The following is a 16,116-nucleotide window of genomic DNA, read 5'->3' as shown; positions in this document are numbered from 1 at the left end:
AAATATTTTGTTGTGTTGTTACAGAAAATTTTTTTCAAATATTAAGTTTTGGCTGAAACAAAAAAACTGACAATTGGTTTATAAAAAAAATGGATAATTGGAAAAGCAAAATTCTGTTAAAAAGGGTTAGTGTGTGTGTTTAAGTCGGTTTTTGGTTTTGTAAATATTCTCTGCAGAAGAATGTAATAATTAATTTGCAAAGTATTAAAACAAGTTAAACCTCATAATGTGATCTCATCAAAAGTCTTGGTCATAATGCGGCATGTCTTCGAATATATTGCCGCTGTAGCCCCTAGTTCTCTAGCTCATTACTCCAAGCCTTCCACCATATCTTCAATCAGGAGGAAATTGTCCCTATCAGTTAGCTATACCTTTCCCTTACTTGAAGTATTTATTACTAGTAATTGGCCAAAGTTTTAGATCGTCAAGTATAAATTGTCTTTTAGTTGGCGTAAAATTACGAACAATTTTTTTAGAAATCAAACAATAACAAATAATACTGTTTTTTCAAATTTTTTATTTCATTTGAAATTATATTTAAATTTTATTTGTTGTTTTTCTTTAAATTACGCGCAAATATATATACTTTACTTTAATTAATATTATATATTTTTTGCTTTTAAATTTTCCGTTTTTTTACTTTCTTTTTTGTAAATTTAAAATGTAAAAATATTAATTATTTTATGTAAAAAAATGTTAAGAGGCAAAATAAAAGTTTTTCAAAATAATTTTTAATGCAAATCAGAAGAAATAACAGATGATGGTAGGAGGAGGACAAGGTATCGAAAGAAATCTAACTAAATAAGAAAAACGTGTATCGTTTTTTGTTTCGTTTTGTTTAGCTCCTTCCATTGTTTGCTTTATAATTTTTCCGATGGTTACTCTGGATCAGTTTCTCCAGAAAAACTATGTCATTAAAAAAAGATTTTTAATTTTCTTTTTCTGTACTAGTATTTTTGATTTTAATTGATTTTTTTTCTATCCTGTAAGTGAACTACTACTCTTTGTGTTTACCGTATAAGTAAAGGAGATTAGTGTTTATGCAAATTAAAAACAAAAATAAGAACAATTGACAGATTTTATCAAAAATTTTTAATTAAAAAAAAAAAAAAATACAGAATCAATCCAATTATTAATGGGATATTCTTCTTGAAGAAAATGAAAGCAAACACTATGGAAATTTTTGTTATTGTTTACTTTTGTTTTGTTTTAAATTATTTCTCTGTATACTGTTGTGGGAAGGGGGGATTATTGAAGTATTCTTCTCTAATTAATTAACGCTTCTTAAAGAAAATAAATGGGAGAATAAAATTTTTTTTGAATAAAAAAATTATAACATGGGCTTTCAGCGTGTTCTTGAATAAAGGTGTAATAGTTGTTGTAGGATTTGGGGCAGCTATAAGGCGGTCACTGACAGCATTGTTTGCGTACATCATTAGTAACAGTCGGCTTAATATCAATGGGTATATCATTGCCAGGACGAATGACATCACCTTCCGGTGGATCACGAATTTGTTTCTGCGAAACAATGCGGTAAATTTCTGTAAAAAAAAGAACAATTAAAATAAGGTTTAAGATTTTTATGAAAACTTATTAGTATTTTCTTTAATGTAGGATAGCCAACGAAAGGAAAAAATTTATTTTCATATATAATACGAGGTTTGCCTTTTATATTGCGGTATTTTCTATAGAAATAAAATTTTGCAAAAATTTTCTATAGAAATAAAATTTTGCAAAAATTTTCTTTAGAAATAAAATTTTCCAAAAACAAAATTTTCTATAGAAATAAAATATGGACAAAATATTCTATAGAAATACAATTTTGATAAAATTTTCTATAGAAATAAAATTTTGACAAAATTTTCTATAGAAATAAAATGTTGACAAAATTTTCTATAGAAATTAAATTTTGGCAAAAAAATTCTATAGAAACAAAATTTTGGCAAAAATGTTCTATAGAAATAAAATTTTAATAAAATTTTCTACAGAAATAAAATTTTGACAAATTTTTCTATAGAATTAAAATTTGGACAAAATTTTCTACAGAAATAAAATTTTGACAAAATTTTCTATAGAATTAAAATTTGGACAAAATTTTCTACAGAAATAAAATTTTAACAAAATATTCTATAGAAATACAATTTTGATAAAATTTTCTATAGAAATAAAATTTTGACAAAATTTTCTATAGAAATAAAATTTTGACAAAATTTTCTATATGTTAGCCTTTTGTATATGAATAAAAGACTATGCTTTTTATTGCTAAAACTTATTATTTATTTTGTAGAACTTTTATGTCTGCTTAGATGCTTCTAGAACAAAAATGAATGATGAAATTCAATTACTGAAGTATGTGTGCGCGCTCTGACAATAGAGCTGCCAGATTGTAATAAATATTATATAAGATGTTTATGTAAGATGTAGGGTTACCCCCAACATCTCCCCTTTTTAAGTTGAAATGGGTGATCTGGAAATAGGATCTACAGGTTGTCTTCGTGTGGTGATACGCTTAGGAAACCAATGAGGAGAACCTATAGGTGTTTCATAATTATCATCGCTTGATGGAGGTGTGATGTTGAAATCCTCGAGTAGAAAATCCAATGGCAATTTTGTGTTTGACTCAGTTCGTGTTTCATGATCTGGAACTCTGGGTCTGAGTTGATCCGTATGTGCTCTTACAAGAATCTTCTTCTCGCCTACATCTATGATGGTGTTGTAGATAACGTTGCCCACCTTTTCGATGATCTCACCATGAACCCAATAGCTTTTATTTCCTTTGAAATTCTTTGCATAGACCAAGTCACCTGGTGCGAACTTTCTATTTCTGGCGCCATGCTTGCTATTGTACTGAGATTCCATTTGGTGGTTTACTTTTCGCTCAGTGTATTGAGGTTTTCTGATTGCGTCGAAGACTGTTCTCATTTTTCGACCGATGAATGACTCTGCCGGTGTTTTACCCTCTGGTGCATTTGGATTTGGAGTTGATCTGTAGACTTCTAAGAACGTCTGAAGTGCTTCTGTAGGTGTTTCTTCCCCTTCAAATTTCTTTAAAGAGCGTTTTAGAGTATCTACAAAACGTTCGGCTTGTCCGTTCGAACTAGGATGGAAGCGTACGGTTCTTTTGTGCTCAATAGATCTTTCCTTACACCAAGTTTGGAATTGGTCAGAGCAGAACTGTGTACCGTTGTCTGATACAAGCTGTTCTGGATTTCCAAATTGTGCACAGTATTCATTCAACATTTTTATGGTTGCAAATGAAGTTGTTGTTGTTGTCTCATAAATCGCAGGGTATTTTGAGAATGCATCAATAACTAAAAGATAATATTTACCTTTCACCGGACCAGCGTAGTCAATATGGATTCTCTCGAGTGGGCGTGTCGTTAATGGCCATGAGCAAAGGTTGGTCTTCACCGGATTTTTTGCTGCACGTTGACAATTTTGACATTTTCGGACGTAGTCCTCGATTTGTTTGTCGATATTGGGCCAGTAGACATAACATCGAGCTATTGACTTACCCCGTTCTGCAGATAGATGTCCTCTGTGAAGTTGTTTCAATACCTTTTGTCTGCATTTTTCTGGTACTACTATGCGGTTCTTGAATAAAATACATCCATCTAGAGTTGATAGTGATTCTTTCCGATTGTAGTATTGTATAATTGATTCATCTACATTTTTACTGCTTTCAGGCCATCCGTTGTTTATGAAATTGATGACAGACTGGAGAGCTTTGTCGTTTTTAGTTGCGTAGACTACTGTATTGAAAGTGAGTGGAAGTGTCGAAACTGCCTCGTCGACGTCTCGGCGTATATCTTCCTCGAGTGCCACTGAAGCAATGACGAAATCATCAGCTGGCTTTTCATGATCACTAATGAGTCTGGATAATACGTCGGCGTGACCAAAATCCCTTGTATTAATATATTTGATTTCGAAGTCATACGCTAATAAAATTAAAGCCCAGCGCTGTAACCGGTTGGCTGTGTAGATTGGTATTCCTTTTTTCGATCCAAATATTGTCAGGAGTGGTTTGTGATCGGTGTGCAAGGTGAATTTTCTACCGAACAGCATTCTGTGAAACCTTTGCACAGCGAATATGAGAGCGAGACCCTCCTTCTCTATTTGACTGTAATTGCGTTCAGCGGGAGTGAGTGCTCTGGATACATGGTGTATCGCCTTCATTCCTCCGCCAGGAAACATATGGTAGATGACACCTCCAACCCCGTGTGATGATGCGTCTGCTGCTACGTGAATAGGCAGATTCGGGTTGTAGTGTGTTAAGAGCAAATTCGATGTTAGAATTTTCTTAAAGTCATCTAAAGATTTTTGACATTCTGAAGTCCAGATAAAATTGTTATCCTTTTTTAACAAGTCGTCAAGAGGTTTGCGTAAGGTGCGCATGTTGTTTACAAACTTGCTGTAGTGATTGATTGAGCCTAGAAGAGATCTAGCCTCTGCAACATTTTCTGGAATTTTCAGATTTTGAATGGCGCTAATTTTGCATGGATCAGGTCGTATGCCGTCTTTATTGATAACCTGTCCTAAGTATTTAATTTCTTTTTGAAAAAAATTACATTTTTCAAATTTTAATTTGAAACCGAAATCTTGTATTCGTTGCAAAATTAAATCCAAGTTGGTCTTATGTTCAGCGATAGACTTACTCGCTAACATAATGTCATCAATATACGCTTTGGTACCCTCTATGCCTGAACATAACTCATCCATAATTCTCTGGAATGCTCCTGGAGCAGATTTTATACCAGGTGTTAGTCGGTTAAACTTGTACAATCCCTTGTGGGTATTTATGGTGAGTAACTCTTTGCTGCTGTCGTCTACCTCTACTTGTAGATATGCATCAGACAAGTCCAGATGACTGAAAATTACGCTGTTGTGGCAGTCTGAAAGAATTTCCTCTGGAGTGGGTAGTGGATACTGGTTAGATTCTACCATAGAATTGAGTCCTGTAGAATAGTCTGCGCAGATGCGAATTTTTCCATTGCGTTTGCTGACTACAATTGGAGCTGCGTATCTTGACGAATTTACGGGTGTAATAATTCCTGCACTTTCGAGTCTCTGTAGTTCAGCTTCGATCTCTGTTCTAGCTGCATATGGAACAGGTCTTTTGGGAATGAATACTTCCTTGGCGTTTGGCAGCAACTGAATGTTGACTTTGGTTTTTGTGCATAAACCCAATGAGTTGTTATCAAACACTTTTTCGTACTTACGTTTCAGAGCTGCGGTATCGTCATCGAATTTTATTTGGTGACACCAAGAAGTTATCGGTTTGTCCCAAAGATCGAAAGATTGAATCCAGTCGATTCCCATGATGTTCAGTTTTTCGACATCTGTAATGTAACAATTTAAGAATTTTGTGACGTCATCGATGGTTACGCTGCATTTGAACTTTGCGATGAGGTTGATTTTGTTAGCGTTTGCGTCATTGGCGCTATCCTTTGTTGTGTAAGCTTTGGGCTTACCAATACTTTCCCATGTGGAAGTTGATATGATGGATATGTCCGAAGCGGTATCGATTTGTAGACGAACAGGCTTGTTGTTCATTAGCACTGTTGTGTATTTACGAAGCTTTTGAAATTCAACATTTCTTGTATTGAAAACTGCGTTTGTGTTGAACGTCTTCTTTGATTTCTTAAACTTCTGCTTCTTTCCCTCTTCCATGTTTGAAGGTTTTGGTGATTTGCCTAATTTTGCGCTGACACAATAGTTGTCTTTGTGTCCCAGCTGGTTGCACTGGTTGCACTTGTTGCATTTGTGTTTTTGAAATGGACAAAATTTTACGTAGTGCAAATCCCCACAGAACCAGCATGGTGTCTTAGGTAGTTTGTGTTGTCTTGGACCTTCGGTAGATTTGTTGACAGAACAGACAGTTTTTGATTGATGTTCAATCAAACTGTTGTCTGATTTCAGGTCTAAAATACGCTGAGTCTCATCTACGAGTTTGTCCAAATTCATTTCGCTGTTCTCGTCGAGTAATTTTAGCAAACGAATTCGTATTTCGTTATCTCTGGCCGACTTCAAACCCAGAACGAAGATTAAACATTTAAACTGATGGATGGTTAACTCACTCATTTTAAACAATTCACATTGGAGATTGACTTTGCTGGCGTATTCGCGGAAATCTTCCCCATCTGTTTTTGCTAATTGCAAACACTTATAGCGTTGTGCGACTTGAGTTTCTGCTTTTCCGAAGAGCTTCTTCAGTTTTTCCACAGTGTCCTTAAGTGTCATTTCTTCTGGTTTTGTTGGCAGAACATAATTTGCGAATCTTTCGTGCACTTGATTTGGCATCTTCCTCCATAAGAGAGCTACTTTGTCATCGTCGTCCAATGCGCTTGCCTCTTTTTCGAAGACATGAACAAATCTATTGTACCACGTTTGAAAGATAAGACCACTTTCTGGCTCATATTCGAAATTTGTCATGGAATGCGCTAAAGATTCCATCAAGGCTGCTTTGGATGTACCTTGTCTCGGGTTGTTATCTGTTGTGGAGCTTGCGCTTTGCGATTGAATGAGCAAAGCCATTTGTTCGAGCAATAGCGTCTGTTGAGCCATCGCCTTTTGCTGCTCCTCCAGTAATTTCACAACTATGTCGCTAGGCATGTTCATTCCTGAATACTGGCGTTTTACAACTGATTTTATTTTACGACCGTCCTCGTCGCCACTTTTGTTAGCCTTTTGTATATGAATAAAAGACTATGCTTTTTATTGCTAAAACTTATTATTTATTTTGTAGAACTTTTATGTCTGCTTAGATGCTTCTAGAACAAAAATGAATGATGAAATTCAATTACTGAAGTATGTGTGCGCGCTCTGACAATAGAGCTGCCAGATTGTAATAAATATTATATAAGATGTTTATGTAAGATGTAGGGTTACCCCCAACACTATAGAAATTAAATTTTGACAAAATATTCTATAGAAATGCTTAAAGAACAAAACCAACAATAACAAAACAAAACGAATGGAAAAAGAAGAGGAAGCACGCTCAAAATAAACCCAGCCAACTGAACTCAAATCGATGATTTGACAGTGGCATAGGAAAAGAGATATGTTTGTTCGAATTTATTTCGGCATAAGCCGGCTATCATACAAAACCTTTTTCGGAAGGTTCAAGTGTGGTTCATTATTGGGTTTAATGAACTGCCTGAATTTATTCTGATAATTGGTTGATAGTTTTGCTGCAAGTAGAGGATGCTGATGAGGAATGTGGTAATTCCGAAACGTGCGTCCATCCAACCATCTTGCAGTCTATAGGGCTTTGCCCAAATAAATTTGACAAACATTATTTTCCTCTGTTGGTTAAGCTACACTTGTAGTTTAGTCAATGTATGATTTTAAGCTGAAATAAAAAAACAACAACAATGCTTAAAGAACAAAACCAACAATAACAAAACAAAACGAATAAAATTTTGATAATATTTTCTACAGAAATAAAATTTTCTATAGAAATAGAATTTTGGCAAAATTTCCTATAGAAATTAAATTTTGGCTAAATTTCTACAGAAATAAAATTTGGACAAAATTTTCTATAGAAATAAAATATGGACAAATTCTATAGAAATAAAATTTGGACAAAATATTCTATAGAAATAAAATTTTGATAAAATTTTCTACAGAAATAAAATTTTGATAAAATTTTCTACAGAAATAAATTTTCCATAGAAATAAAATTTTGACAAAATTTTCTACAGAAATAAAATTTTGACAAAATTTTCTATAGAAAGAACATTTTGACAAAATTTTCTATAGAAATAAAATTTTGACAAAATTTTCTATAGAAATAAAATGTTGACAAAATTTACTATAGAAATAAAATGTTGACAAAATTTTTCTATAGAAATAACATTTTGACAAAATTTTTCTAAAGAAATAAAATTTTGACAAAATTTTTTATAGAAATAAAATGTTGACAAAATTTTCTATAGAAATAAAATTTTGACAAAATTTTCTATAGAAATAAAATGTTGACTAAATTTTCTATAGAAATAAAATGTTGACAAAATTTTCTATAGAAATAAAATTTTGACAAAATTTTCTATAGAAATAAAATGTTGACAAAAATTTCTATAGAAATAAAATTTTGACAAAATTTTCTATAGAAATAAAATGTTGACAAAATTTACTATAGAAATAAAATGTTGACAAAATTTTTCTATAGAAATAAAATGTTGACAAAATTTTTTATAGAAATAATAATTTTGACAAAATTTTCTATAGAAATAAAATTATGACAAAATTTTCTATAGAAATAAAATGTTGATAAAATTTTCTATAGAAATAAAATTTTGACAAAATTTTCTATAGAAATAATATGCTCTATGTTAATGATCTTCGTGACTGTATTTTGAATTCTGAACTGACTATATATGCTGATGACATTCAATTATTTTGTTCATCTGCCTCTGTTCATGATTGCATCAGCGATTTGGATGCTGATAGAGGTCGGATCTGTGACTGGTGTGTTGTGAATAAGATAAGCATTAATGTCGACAAAACTAAATGTGCTGTTTTCCATGGATCTCGTGGATCTGCTTCCACCCCATCCATAATTGTTCAGAATACTGAAGTGTCTTGCTTGGAATGTGTATCTTGTTTAGGGTATGAAATTGATTGCGATCTCAATTTTACTACTCATATATCTCACGTATGTTCCAAGGTGAATATGACTCTTAGACGTCTTTATAGCCTTAATGTTATTTTGCCTGAAGATGTAAGATTCAGGCTTGCGCATGCCTTACTTATGCCAAACATATTGTATGGCCTAGAGGTTTATACGGGCACGAACTTGGCCAATATACGGAAACTTAATACTTGTTATCATAGCATTTTGAGATTTGTATTTGGGAGACGCGCTCGTGATAACTATGAACATTTTTCATCGCAGTTTTTAGGTTGTTCGTTTGAAAATTTTTTACGTTTTAGGTGTATATATTTCTTCTTCTGCATTGTTAAGTATGGTCTTCCGTTGTATCTTATGAATTCTATCACCTTTTTGTCCACCAGTAGAAATACTCAAGTTCTTCTTAAGCATTTCTCCCATTTGGTACTTGAACGGTCATACTCGGTGCGAGTGGCAAGATTATGGAATTAGCTGCCACATCACCTGAAAATTTTTTCAATTAATCCTTCATTATTCAAGCGCAAATTACTTTTATATTTCTCAGACATGGAATGATCTGTCTAGGACCATCATACTGACAATCGATTTTCTTGCTGTACCAATCTTTTCTATATAATACATAATTTTTATTAAAAGATTGTGTGCTAGTATAGGTTTAGTTGTTGTTGTTGTTGTTGTAGCCCTTGATTACCCATGGGGAGGTTGCGGTCCTTGGACAAGGACGTGGTCCTTGTGTCGACCCCGGTACGAAGAACCGACTGCAGTGAGGGTCGTATAGGTTTAGTAGTTAGTTTTAAATCAATTTTTCCTGAATTGTACTAAATTCTATCAACATGTTGTCCTATAGGGCGTTGGTTGATTAAATAAATGAATAAATAAATAAAATTTTTATAAAGTTTTCTACAGAAATAAAATTTTGTCAAAATTTTATGCAGAAATAAAATTTTGACAAAATATTCTATTGTTTTTTATTTTTTTTTTAAATGTCATGTATTTTATGGATCCAAAGGAACATCAAATCCATAATTTAGCCTCATCAAATAAAATATCTTCAAGCATGAGTTTTTGATTGTGCAAGTCTATATTGTGATTGCTCTCTAAAATTGAAAAAAAGAACCTAAAACTTTTGGAACTGCTTCATCTTGAAATGTGAACGCTTATCGTTATTATTACAAATATTTTCAATTACACTTACCTGTGAGTATATTCTGGAATGCAGTTTCAACATTAGTAGAATCTAGCGCTGAAGTTTCAATGAAACTTAATCCATTGCGTTCGGCAAAAAGTTTAGCCTCATCGGTTGGTACTGACCGCAAATGCCTCAGATCGGATTTATTACCCACCAGCATAATGACAATATTCTGATCAGCATGATCACGCAATTCTCGCAACCATCTTTCAACATTTTCATATGTTAAATGTTTTGCAATGTCATAGACAAGCAAAGCACCAACAGCTCCACGATAATAGGCCGATGTAATAGCACGATAACGTTCTTGGCCAGCTGTGTCCCATATCTGAGCTTTAATTGTTTTACCATCAACCTATTTTTTTTTTTTTTTTTGAAAGGGAAATAAGATAATGGATATTAGTTTTAGTTTTCATGTGTTTTTATAAGGTGTAACATAGCTAGGATATTAATTGACTATATACAAACACTATGTACAAACACAAAATATATGGGCCATTCAAGGAGTCATGACAAGCGGAATGTAAGCCGCCCATTAAAATTTCGACTTTCAGATACACAAGATAAAAAGTCGATCGATATCCGTAGGTAAAGTAACGTGGACCATCGAGGGTAAATCGTTTTGAGAGACTAAATTAGCTAAACTATCCGAAAATAATCTGAACTTGACTTTATGCAGAAAAAAAACTAATCATTAGAAAAATTTAGTGCGATAAGCTCCATTATTGAAGGGTATTTATCACACCCTCCACCATAGGTTGGGGGTATACTAACTTTGTCATTCCGTTTGTAACACATCGAAATATTGGTTTCAGACCCCATAAAGTATTCTGGATTGTGGTGAAATTCTGAGTCGATTTAGCGATGTCTGTCCAACTTGAAACTTTGTACGGGCCATATCGGACCACTTTTGGGTGTAGCCCATGGTTACCAATATATATGAAATGTCTTTTGAGTATTTCTGATTGATTAAACCCCCCTTAGGATGTGTTTTAGAGTTTTCTCGGAGGTTAGGAGTGAAAACATTCTGTATATATGTGGTGGCTGCGGCTTACGCGAGTTATTTAAAGAGTAAAAAAGAATAAAATACCACAAAAATGAACTAAAATGTCTCATATTTTCAATGGTCATTTTTTTGTTATTGTTTTTTTATTACTCCCAAGTTTCAAGCTCTTATGAAAATTAAAAAGAATGTCAATGATATTTTTTACCACAAAGCCCCTTTTCATCATGAAATTAACGTCTCTTGACTTCATCCATTTGTTTTTCTCTTGACATGTGTGTGTGTGGCAGCCCTGACCTAAACAATTTAATATAACCTTTGTGAGTTCATAAGTATGAATAAGAGTAGAGGTATATATGTGGCACATCAGTATGTAGGATTTTTTGTGTTTGCGAAAAAGGAAACAAGGAAATCGCGTTCTCCTTGTCGAATTTAATTTATGGCTGAGTCCTTTTTGTGTGTTGCACACATGATGGCAATGATCAAAAATCAATATCATGTTACCTAGTCCAAATTTAGCAAGAAATCACCCTACTCCAAACATTTAATATGGCCAATTACTTTGTGCTTTTCTCTCATGCTAACTCTTTGCATTCCATATGGCTATTTTTAGGTGTAGGTTTTTTTCTGCAGATTTTGATTTGAATAAATTTTGTTCTTACCTCTATGCTGCGCGTGGCAAACTCCACACCAATTGTTGATTTCGATTCCAAATTGAATTCATTGCGCGTGAAACGTGAAAGAAGATTACTTTTTCCGACTCCAGAATCCCCAATAAGAACAACTGAAAAGAAAATTATGTATTTTTATGAGTGTATGGTCTATTAATAAAAGGTTTGTGGAACATTTTACATTTTTTATTAAAAAAAAAAAAAATAATTATGAAATTAAGTCTATTTATTATTAACCCCAAAGTTTAGTAAAAAAAATTGGAAGGCATTTTCTATCTATTCTATTCTATTCTATTCATCCACCATATTTCAAGTTTGGAAGTTGTCGAGAGAAAAAATAAAAAATATGGATAGAAACTACGATATTCGGACATTTATGCCTCACATGTTGAGAATATATCTACCAATTGTTTGCGGAAATCTCTGAATTAAAATTTTGTATACACATAGGATGGGGGTTTGTCCGTCCATCTATTGAAGTCACGCCATCTTTCCAACGAATAAAAACATTTTTATACCACTACCATTGGATTGGGACTATACTAACTTTGTCATTGCTTGTGAAAAAATTCTGAGTCGTTCTAGCCATGTTCGTCTATTTATTCAAGTCACGACAATTTTCGAACGAATTCAGATATCTGCTTAAAACTTTACAAAATTAGTGTAAATGGGGAATATTGAACTAACCAGATTCTCCGATTCGCCTGTACATAATGGACCCTTAGGTAACGACAAAAAAAATTGGTCCATATTGGTTCAAATTTCACATAGCCCCCATATAATAGACCGATCCCCAGATAAGAGTTTTGGAACGTCCTGAAGATTTATTTTTCACCCGATCTGAGGTTCAGTACGTGATTTCGGTATCAGAGAATGAAGCCGGCGAGTCGCGCCGCCGATTTCAGTCGCCGCCGGCCATTTTTTGCCAGTCGACGCCGCCGCCGAATATGTCGGCTCATCTCGACTCAAATTTAGCCGCCAATCAATCTATTTCAAAGTGTTATAATAATTTTGCAAAAATTTACCTCAGAAAATTTTAATGAAATGTAAATTTGATTGTAAGATTGGTTGTACAACTAATCTCATTACCATTCGAATAACTTCAAATTGATTTTATAATGGACAATTGTCCGCCGCCGAAGAGACTTATTTATATCGGCTTAGCCGTCAAGCCGCCGCCGACAAAAATGGGTCGGCTTCATTCTCTGTTCGGTATGCACATTCGTCCATAACTATATTTAGAGCCCCTATATAGCGATCCACACATATTAGATATAGCCCCCATATAGACCGATCCCCAAATTTTTACCAAATCTGAGGATCGGTACGTGATTTTGGTATGTACCTTTAAATAATCACAAAAATAATTCGTCCATAACTATATACAGACCCCCTATATTACGTACAGACTGATCCTGATGTACAGGATCAGCAACCTTAAGTAAACGCACAAAAATTGGTACATATCAGTTCATAATTAGATATTGGCCCCATTGTTGAGGGGCGGGCTATAAATAGTTATGGACGATTTTTTTTTTGTGTAATTTACTTAAAGGTGCATACCAAAATCCCGTACCGAATCTCGAATCGGGAGAAAAATCAGAGTAGACAGATCCTCTAATTTTTCACCCGATTCGAGATTCGGTACGGGATTTTGGTATGTACCTTTAAGTAAATTACACAAAAAAAAAAAATCGTCCATAACTAGCCCGCCCTCAACTTTAGGTTGCTGTCATTACGTGGGAATTTTTCGACATTTGGGTGGAATTGAGGATTTTCTATTGGTGATCACGAATTAAGGTTCCTTTCCTATGACCACGGATGGAATTCTATCAAAATTGGTAGATTTTTTACAGTTTGGTAGTTTGATAGAATTCTTGATGTTTTGGTAGAGTTTCCATAATATTCCTCTACAACTAAGAGGTACTTCATAATTTTTCTATAAAAATAAAATTTGCTGTAGAAATAAATTTTTTTCAAAAATTTCTATAGAAATAACATTTTTACAAAATTTTATGTAGAAATAAAATTAAAAAAAACCAAAGAAATAAAATTTTGACAAAATTTTCTATAGAAATAACATTTTAATAAATTTTCTATAGAAATAAAATTTTGACAAAATTTTCTATAGAAATAACATTTTAATAAATTTTCTATAGAAATAAAATTTTGACAAAATTTTCTATAGAAATAAAATTTTGACAAAACTTTCTATAGAAATAAAATTTTGACAAAATTTTCTATAGAAATAGAATTTTGACAAAATTTTCAATAGAAATAAAATGTTGACAAAATTTTCTATAGAAATAAAATTTTGACAAAATTTTCTATAGAAATAAAATTTGGACAAAATTTTCTTTAGAAATAAAATTTTGACAAAATTTTCTTTAGAAATAAAATTTTGACAAAATTTTCTGTAGAAATAACATTTTGACACAATTTTCTATAGAAATAAAATTTTGACAAAATTTTCTATAAAAATAAAATTTTGACAAAATATTCTATAGAAATAAAATTTTGACACAATTTTCTATAGAAATAACTTTATGACACAATTTTCGTTAGAAATAAAATGTTGACAAAATTTTCTATAGAAATAAAATTTTGACACAATTTTCTATAGAAATAAAATTTTGACAAAATTTTTCATAGAAATAAAATTTTGACAAAATTTTCAATAGAAATAAAATTTTGACTCAGTTTTCTATAGAAATAACTTTATGACAAAATTTTCAATAGAAATAAAATTTTAACAAAATTTTCTATAGAAATAAAACTTTGACAAAATTTTCTATAGAAATAAAATTTTGACAAAATGTTCCATAGAAATACAATTTTGACACAATTTTCTATAGAAATAAAATTTTGACAAAATTTTCTATAGAAATAAAATTTTGACAAAAAGAGATACAAGCAAAAGAACTTTTCCACATAAAAATTTAGAATTTTTCGGGATTTGGTTGGACGCATAGTTTTTTTCATATAAAAATTTTGTATTTTTCGGAATTTAGGTGGAATTTTGGATTTTCTAGGGGTAATCACGAATTAAGGTCCTTTTTGCTCTAGGACGCATAGTATAGAAAATATGAGCAAAAGAAGTTTTTCATATAAAAATTTTAAATTTTTCGCGATTTGGTTGGAATTTTGGATTTTCTAGGGGTGAACACGAATTAAGGCCCTTTTTGCTCTAGGGCGCATAGTTTAGGAGATATGAGCAAAAGTTTCTCATATAAAAATTTCGAATTTTTCGGGATTTGGGTGGAGTTTTGGATTTTCTATGGTTGATCACGAATTAAGGCCCCTTTTCGCTCTAGGATGCATAGTTTAGGAGGTATAAGTAGAAGTCGTTGGACAGCTAAGAGATTTATTTCAATTCAAAAATTTTGACAAAATTTTCTATAGAAATAAAATTTTGACAAAATTTTCTATAGAAATAAAATTTTGACAAAATATTCTATAGAAATAACATTTTGACAAAATTTTCTATAGATATAAAATTTTGACAAAATTTTCCATAGAAATAGAATTTTGACAAAATTTTCTATAGAAATAAAATTTGGACAAAATTTTCTTTAGAAATAAAATTTTGACAAAATTTTCTTTAGAAATAAAATTTTGACAAAATTTTCTGTAGAAATAACATTTTGACACAATTTTCTATAGAAATAAAATTTTGACAAAATTTTCTATAGAAATAAAATTTTGACAAAATATTCTATAGAAATAAAATTTTGACACAATTTTCTATAGAAATAACTTTATGACACAATTTTCTTTAGAAATAAAATGTTGACAAAATTTTCTATAGAAATAAAATTTTGACACAATTTTCTATAGAAATAAAATTTTGACAAAATTTTTCATAGAAATAAAATTTTGACAAAATTTTCAATAGAAATAAAATTTTGACTCAGTTTTCTATAGAAATAACTTTATGACAAAATTTTCAATAGAAATAAAATTTTGACAAAATTTTCTATAGAAATAAAATTTTAACAAAATTTTCTATAGAAATAAAACTTTGACAAAATTTTCTATAGAAATAAAACTTTGACAAAATTTTCTATAGAAATAAAATTTTGACAAAATGTTCCATAGAAATACAATTTTGACACAATTTTCTATAGAAATAAAATTTTGACAAAATTTTCTATAGAAATAAAATTTTGACAAAAAGAGATACAAGCAAAAGAACTTTTCCACATAAAAATTTAGAATTTTTCGGGATTTGGTTGGACGCATAGTTTTTTTCATATAAAGATTTTGTATTTTTCGGAATTTAGGTGGAATTTTGGATTTTCTAGGGGTAATCACGAATTAAGGTCCTTTTTGCTCTAGGACGCATAGTATAGAAAATATGAGCAAAAGAAGTTTTTCATATAAAAATTTTAAATTTTTCGCGATTTGGTTGGAATTTTGGATTTTCTAGGGGTGAACACGAATTAAGGCCCTTTTTGCTCTAGGGCGCATAGTTTAGGAGATATGAGCAAAAGTTTCTCATATAAAAATTTCGAATTTTTCGGGATTTGGGTGGAGTTTTGGATTTTCTATGGTTGATCACGAATTAAGGCCCCTTTTCGCTCTAGGATGCATAGTTTAGGAGGTATAAGTAGAAGTCGTT

The 16,116-nt window shown here is 31.6% G+C and overlaps 1 protein-coding gene across 10 annotated transcripts in view; it reads right to left on the bottom strand.

Annotated features, from left to right (window-relative positions):
- Rab11 (RAS oncogene family member Rab11) overlaps positions 1 to 16,116 on the bottom strand; it is a 36,963-nt gene that overhangs the window by 5,344 nt on the left and 15,503 nt on the right. For 8 of the 10 annotated variants that reach the window (XM_075289914.1, XM_075289913.1, XM_075289919.1 and 5 more), the window contains exons 3-5: positions 11,487 to 11,608; positions 9,828 to 10,176; positions 498 to 1,541 (exon numbers count right to left, since the gene is read on the bottom strand). In XM_075289914.1, coding sequence (XP_075146029.1) covers positions 1,408 to 1,541; positions 9,828 to 10,176; positions 11,487 to 11,608 — 605 coding nt within the window. In that variant the 3' untranslated portion in view covers positions 498 to 1,407. Of the gene's footprint in view, positions 1 to 497; positions 1,542 to 9,827; positions 10,177 to 11,486; positions 11,609 to 16,116 lie in introns of those variants that run through there. The other 2 variants (XR_012717900.1, XM_075289920.1) reach the window with 1 other exon arrangement.

The sequence above is a fragment of the Haematobia irritans genome, chromosome 1, assembly GCF_050003625.1.
Source record: "Haematobia irritans isolate KBUSLIRL chromosome 1, ASM5000362v1, whole genome shotgun sequence".
NCBI lineage: Eukaryota > Metazoa > Arthropoda > Insecta > Diptera > Muscidae > Haematobia > Haematobia irritans.
Note: the sequence above shows the minus strand (reverse complement) of the source record. Positions and strands in the feature narration are given on the sequence as shown.